The 7,218-nt window shown below is 35.9% G+C and overlaps 1 protein-coding gene across 5 annotated transcripts in view; it reads right to left on the bottom strand.

Moving 5' to 3' along the window:
- Positions 1-113: 113 nt before the first annotated feature.
- ECHDC1 (ethylmalonyl-CoA decarboxylase 1) overlaps positions 114-7,218 on the bottom strand; it is a 42,944-nt gene continuing 35,839 nt past the window's right edge. For 3 of the 5 annotated variants that reach the window (XM_027086906.1, XM_027086900.1, XM_027086916.1), the window contains exon 7: positions 114-878. In XM_027086906.1, coding sequence (XP_026942707.1) covers positions 470-878 — 409 coding nt within the window. In that variant the 3' untranslated portion in view covers positions 114-469. The remainder of the gene's footprint in view (positions 879-7,218) is intronic. The other 2 variants (XM_027086925.1, XM_027086935.1) reach the window with 2 other exon arrangements.

Genomic DNA, 7,218 nt, shown 5'->3' with positions numbered 1-7,218 from the left:
TCTTTACTGCAGCTGCTTGGAGCAGAAGAGGACTAATCATACCTTTGCGTATTTTCCTGTCCCTTACCCCTCTCCACTTTTGCTAAGTTTCATTCAGCTGTTTTTGTAAATAATTTCCAGGTAAGGCAAGACAAAGACTTTATGAAAAATAACACAAGAGATTTTGTGTAGTTTTTTCTTTTAAAAACTGGTCTTTGGTTATAGCCTAAGAACTAATATGGGAATTTGGGAATTGCTAATAATTTTTAAGCTGAAAGTGTTGCATATTTTAGTCAGATGTTCAAAATTACTTGGTAAGTACCCAAATAGACTGAAAACTAGGCCAATGAGTTCAGGTATTCAAACAGTTGTTTAAAACTGAAATACTAATAGTAGCCTTCAAAGTAGTTCTGACATTCATATTTAATATCATTTAACTTTTATACATATTAATCATTGGAGTTTTACCTGTAGTACATATTTTTTTAAACTATTTATTAAACTTTCCTTTCCTAGCAATAGCCTCTAAATTTGCGGGTCCACCCCAAACTGTTCCTAAAAGATCTCTTTCAGTCTGTAATGCCTCCTCTAAACAAAGCTCTTTGCTTGAAGAAACAGATTTTTTCAAAGCTCTAATTACTTCTGGTGGCCCTTTGATAAACTGCTGTAGCCACTCTTGTGCCTCTCTGAGACATTCGGTTTCATCTGAAGACTGCAAGACCTCCTCAACCATTCCTATTTGTAAAGCCTTTTTTGAATCCAGCTTAAGGGCCCCACTTAACACTTTGAGGGCTTGTCTACTGCCAATTATTTCAACTAGCCGGGTAGCACCTCCCCAGCTTGGTATTACACCCATCTCCTTGTGGACAAATCTGATCTCACTCTCGGTAGTCATTAATCTGCAGAAGAAAAAAGAAAAAACTTAATTGAAACTATATATGCTTTAGTCACAAAGTACTACCGATTCATATCTGATCTGAAATCTCCATAGATCTTTACAGGTAGATGTGTTGTATTAAAAACAATGTTCAAAAAATCTGGCTAAGTATAGAATTCAATTTATTGCACAGTATTTAGCACTTCCCTTTGAAAACATGGTCAACATTCTTGTGCTCGCTTATCTTTTACTTTGCATATAAGAATCTGATCTTTATGTTTACTTCTAAAAGCCCAAAGTGTATCTTTCTCAAGTGGTGGCCTACTGAGAAAACCTGGATTAAAGTGAAAATATGGGAGTAAGGAATGTTAGGTGCATACCATGAAAAAAAATGCATAGTAAGTTAAACTCAGTAGTCCTCAGGGGAAAAAAAAATGTTTGGTTTTTTTTTAACTCAATTGATTGATCCACTCTTCCAACAAATATTTCCTAAGCACTACCAACGCTAGATGTGGGACTACAGGAATGACCAAAATAAAATCCCTATGCTGAGTTTACATTCCTGGTAGGAAAGACACTGGACAATATAATGTCAGTGGTGATAAATGCTATAAAGAAAATGAGGCAAGGAACTAGAGAATGAGGCAATGTGTGTTGGGTGTGTGCTATTTTAGATGGAGTCCTCTGAATATTTGAGCAGCTACCCAAGTGAGTGAGCGATGCAAAATTCTGGGAGGGAATTCCAGGAAGAGGGAATTGCAAGTGCAAAGGCCTTGAAGTAGAACTGCTTAGTATCTCTGGGGAACAGGCTAATGTAGCTTGAATAGAGCCAACAGAGAGTAATGGGGGATGAAATCAGACAGGTAAGCTTATAGGCACTCAGGAGGTCAGGTTTTATTTTTTAAGTGTGAAGCTCTTTAGGAGGAGGCTGACCAAAGGAGTAGTATCTGATTTGTTTTGTAAGAGTAGCCTATTTAGCATTTAATAGCACACCAACTATTTAAGGAACTTTATGTTAACTAATCCTCAAACCACCACATGAGGTACAGTAATATGCTCATTTTACAGAGGGAAACAGAGGCAACAGCGATTAAATAAATAGCACACCCAAGGCCATGCAGCTATAGCAGGACCAGAATTTTAAATCCAAGTAAGTTAGCTTCATTATGTGTGCTCTTAACCTCACAGTACATAAAATAGTTAACTAGATGAGTGGAAGCAGGGATACCATTAAAGTTGACAGTGGCTTGGGTTGGACTTGAGTGATTTCCTATAGCAGGGATTCATTTCCCCCAAATCTTGGGACTTTTATGAGTAGGGGGATTAATAATCAAGTGGAACAATAAAAGGGAATAAACACAAAGAGATTAGTGGGCACAGCAGTCACATTTGCCAGTTAAATATGTGTATAGTATTAATAGGCTGCATAAAGCTATACTGTTTAGAGAATGCAGCGTATGAGTTTTATTTGGACTGCATTCTTCAATGCATTCACTATGTTAAAATCTCTAATTTGGACCAAAAGTCATGTCTGAATTTTAATTTTTTAAGAAAAATTATTGCTTTCAAACTACTCATTACAAAAACGAAGACTTTAAGATAGTTCTGGTTTTCCAAAGAGTTCAATGCTTAGCTGCAGGTGGTTTGGTTCTTTTAGTACCAAGAACAATAGACTTTCAGTCTCTGACCCTTTAATCAAGAGAAATATTCCAGTAGAGAATTCTCACAAAAGCCTATTTACTAACCCACTGGGAAAGAGAACTTTCTCTTCACAGCTGTGAATTCCTGTAAGAGAAAATCTGCCTCTATTACGGACAACTGCTATTAGAAGCAAATAGCCATGAAAATAGTAGTTTTCAATAAATTATTTTTAAATGGGAGGGAAGAAAGAACAAGTGTCTTAATCTGAATCTAGCCCCAAGTTGTGAGAGGAGTACTGTCTTATAATAAACAGAAATCAAGGTCAAAAGTTAAGAAAGTAGACTAGACATTACAATAACGTCTAATAGACTTGGAAATAGGAATATTGTTAATATTGAAAATCCTATAAAGCTTTTCACAAAATAAATGTGTCACAGTTCCTCATTATATACTGGAATTGCCACTGATGGCTCAGATCTATGCCTACAGTACAGAAAAGGATGTCAGGGAAAAATTCATTTAAAATCAGCTGAACATAAAAGTTCGTTAAAGTTCTAGATGTTGGGATAATGTAGATGAACTTATGACAACAAAAGTTATTATATATGTAAGCATATTTATATTTGGAATTATTTGCTTCTAAAGAAGAATGTTTATTACCATCTTTATACCATGTGTGGTTTTTCCCTTTTGCCTTATTTTATAAGGTGAGGTATGATTTTTTGAATCATATTTTATAACTGTAACAAATCCTGAGGTGATCTTTATAAAAATACCTATTGTGATCAAACTCTGACATCCATTCTTTACATGTCATGCCTAGGGTGTACTTGTGTACTGATGTACATATTATCAATACATTAGAAAATATGACCAAAAAATGTATTAGTGACAAAAGAACACAAAGTAGTTCAGTCTAACAATGAAAGAAATATGGAACATTCAGATGATAACCTTCCACAATACTCTTTATTAACCTAAAAGTTAAATATAAAATCTTCAATGGTGATAACCAGAATTTATGAAGAAAACGTCATATCAGCAAGATGCATCCAAAAACAGAAACTGCTTCCTGATAGGCCTTACAGGATTATACGCTAATTACTGCTAGAGTTTAGATGCAGTTACCTGTATGTAATGTAATTTATTGCAAGGGATAATCTATTAATCTATGTAGAAAACTGGAAGACCTGAATCTTAAGATTCTGAAGCCTTATAGCCCGACTCATTTATAAAACCATATTAAACTCTCTTATTTTGAAAAGTAAAAGAATTGTAAGTATCATCTGTTTATTAGTGTCATTATTATTAGCAAAGTTGAAAATTTCCTGCGACACCTTGGGAGAGGGGAGATGAGGAAATTTAATCAAATATGGATATATCTGGTGTTACAGTATGGATGCATCAGTGTTATAGGAAAAACTACCCATAACTTGAGGAAGAGTATCACCTTTGACAGGTGTTGCAAAGTCAATGTTGATACCTGAAAGGACTGTTCATTGTGCTACTACTTTCTGATGAGTTAGCTATAAGTTGCAGGACTTTGGACAAATGTATTCAAGAAAAACAATTTTAAAACCATTACCAAATTTTACTAAAACAGGAAGATTTTTAGTAAAAGTTATAAAGAAGTTTTTAAAAAATGTTTATTATTAAAGAAAGGTACTTTTACTGATCTCTGTGGCAAAGAGTTAGAAACACATAAATAACTGCATTGGGATAGAGTAGGAGCTTTGATGTGAAGTGCATAAATGTAAACCAGACTGACTGCCTGGCTTGGCCACTAGACCGGCTGCATTTTACACCTCATAAAATACAGCAAAGAAAAAAGACACATGGTATAAAGAGAATGAGGACGAGTAGATAAGTAATTACTTAACATCCCTGGGCCTCAGTATGCTTGTTTATAAAATAGATATAACAATAGTACTTATGCCATAGAATTACCATGAGTATTAAATGGTTAATATATGAAAGTTACTTAGAACATATATACACCACAATTCTTTTAAACAGAATCTTAGAGGAATTGTGTTCATATATGTTTAAAAAAAAATCAGTGTGAAATTTTCTGTCTGAGCCACATCTATAGAACACAGTATTATTTATACTTTTATTTGGAATATAAAAATTGTATGTATTTTGTAGCCTCACAGTGTACATATTAAACTGTGTACTAGCTTTTATTATTATCAAGTTGGTTACATTAATAGATAAGTCACTACAAATACAGCAGTGTTTCTGCTAGAAAGACATCATAAAGTTGTTTCCTGGACTAAACTCACTCAGTCCCTAAAGTAAGAGCTATACTTGCACTGAAGCCCAGCAAATAATGATATACTACCTTTCCTCAATATCTGTTAATGGAGAATACAAAATATATACAATTTTTGATTTCCAGATAAAGGTAGAAATAATACTGTGTTCTGTTATAGATATGGCTGAAGCAGAAGATTCCAAGGTGATTTAAAAAAAGAAAAATAGACATATATCTCTCTAAGACTAACTTAAGGAATATCATACAATATAAGTAAAAGCTGAAATATTTAAAAATTTTAAAGAAGGCAGTCCTGTTACAAAATTAAACCACGTAATATAAATTTGAAGTCTGAAATCATTGATTTAAATAAACTGTAGGGCCAGAAATTGCTGGTCCTTTTACATGGTATTAAGAACGAACCAGGCTTCCCTGGTGGCGCAGTGGTTGAGAATCTGCCTGCCAATGCAGGGGACACGGGTTTGAGCCGTGGTCTGGGAAGATCCCAAATGCTGTGGAGCAACTAGGCCCGTGAGCCACAACTACTGAGCCTGCATGTCTCGAGCCTGTGCTCCGCAACAAGAGAGGCCGCGACAGTGAGACGCCTGCGCACCGCGATGAAGAGTGGCCCCTGCTCGCCGCAACTAGAGAAAGCCCTCGCACGGAAACGAAGACCCAAATACAACAAAGCAAACTGGTGATATGGGGAAATATGGCACATAAAATTATATAATAGCAACAACATATCTGACCACAAACAATACTTTAAAATCATGCTTTGAACACAGACACTTATTTGTTTGTGCATGTACTTTCCTGGCACCTCCTTCCTCATGTTTTCTACCTGCCATCACAACATAAGACAAATTATGGAAAACAGAAGGAAAGACTCCAAAGATTCTCCCCATAGCTCACTGTTCTGATTTCCTGCTCTCAGCTGATTGTTCTCATGAGGCTCCGTGTACTTTATGCAAAGAGACTGCTTGACTAAGAGAGTATGTGGTTGAATGAGTGAATATCGTGTGTGTGTGCGTGCATGCGTGTGTGTGTGTGCGGTGGTACAGTGAGATAGAAACAGACAGTAAAATGTTTTGGGAATATAGTCTGATTTTAATACTCAGTAATCCTAGCATGCTCAGAGGTGCATTTTCTTGATATCACAGGCTCTAAAATAAGTCTTTCCGCATAATAGTGATAACTACAAAACAAAGCAACATGCGTGGGCAGCGTGACTGCTTCCTAAGGTGGACAGCTCATATTTAGAGAACAGGCACTGCCGCAGCAAAAATGGAATTTGTGGGCTTCCCTGGTGGCGCAGTGGTTGAGAGTCCGCCTGCTGATGCAGGGGACACGGGTTCGTGCCCCGGTCCGGGAAGATCCCACATGCCGCGGAGCGGCTGGGCCCGTGAGCCATGGCCGCTGAGCCTGCGCTCCGCAACGGCAGAGGCCACAACAGTGAGAGGCCCGAGTACAGGGAAAAAAAAAAAAAAAGGAATTTCTTTTCTAATGACTCTGGGATGTGCTGGTTGGTGTGTGTGTGCACGTGCACATTTGTGCAAGTGTGTATGTGTATTTTGTGTTTTACTTATTAAGTTAGTATTTTAAGAAAAGAGCTACCTACAGTAGCTCCCTTGGGACAAGGCTGTTTATAGCTCTCTTTCTTTGTAATATACTTTGAACTAATGGGTAGCAGCTGGAAATGCTAATACCTTTGGCTGAGGGTTATTTATATTCATGAAAGCAATGTTAAGAGATTGAAAACAAATTAGATAGGCAGGCTCTAAACTGCATAAGTGAGAATCTTATTTCTCTAGGGAGATGGAGGAATAAAAATGTTTTTCATCCAGTGTATAAACAGCTAAATCTTGGATACTCCAAAGAGCAAAAAGAAAATGCAGACAATTCACACACACACACACACACACACACAGATACACATCAATGAACATGTGAAAATTTATGCCTCACTGAAACCTTTAAAAATTGCAAATTAAAATGAAATTTAATTTTTGATTATCAAAATTAGAAAAGATCTTTTAAAAGAGTAATACTCATTGTAAGAAAGGATGCTCTCAGACAGACACTCATATACTGCTGGTAGTTGTATAAATTGGCAGAATCTTTCCTGGAGGATAACTTGGCACCATATATCAAACACCTTAAACATTTTCACATCCCTTGACTAAGTACTTGAAGTACTTAATAAGTACTAGGATTTATTCTAAGGAAATAATCCAAAAGGACAAAGCCTTATTTATAAGGCAGTTATCACAGCATTAATCATAATAGAGAAAAATTAGGAACAACCAAAGGAGGATATTTTAGTAATCCAAACTGATGGAATATTTTAAATTTATTAAATTCATGTTTTCCAAGTACATTAAATATAAACTATATGTCATATGATCCTAATTTTTAAAAAATAGTTATACATCTGTTTTAAAAAGATGTGAAGAAAGCACAC

This window comes from Aethalodelphis obliquidens, unplaced genomic scaffold, assembly GCF_003676395.1.
Source record: "Aethalodelphis obliquidens isolate GAN/ISIS:26980383/991018 unplaced genomic scaffold, ASM367639v1 scaffold3, whole genome shotgun sequence".
In the NCBI taxonomy this organism is placed as follows: domain Eukaryota; kingdom Metazoa; phylum Chordata; class Mammalia; order Artiodactyla; family Delphinidae; genus Aethalodelphis; species Aethalodelphis obliquidens.
Note: the sequence above shows the minus strand (reverse complement) of the source record. Positions and strands in the feature narration are given on the sequence as shown.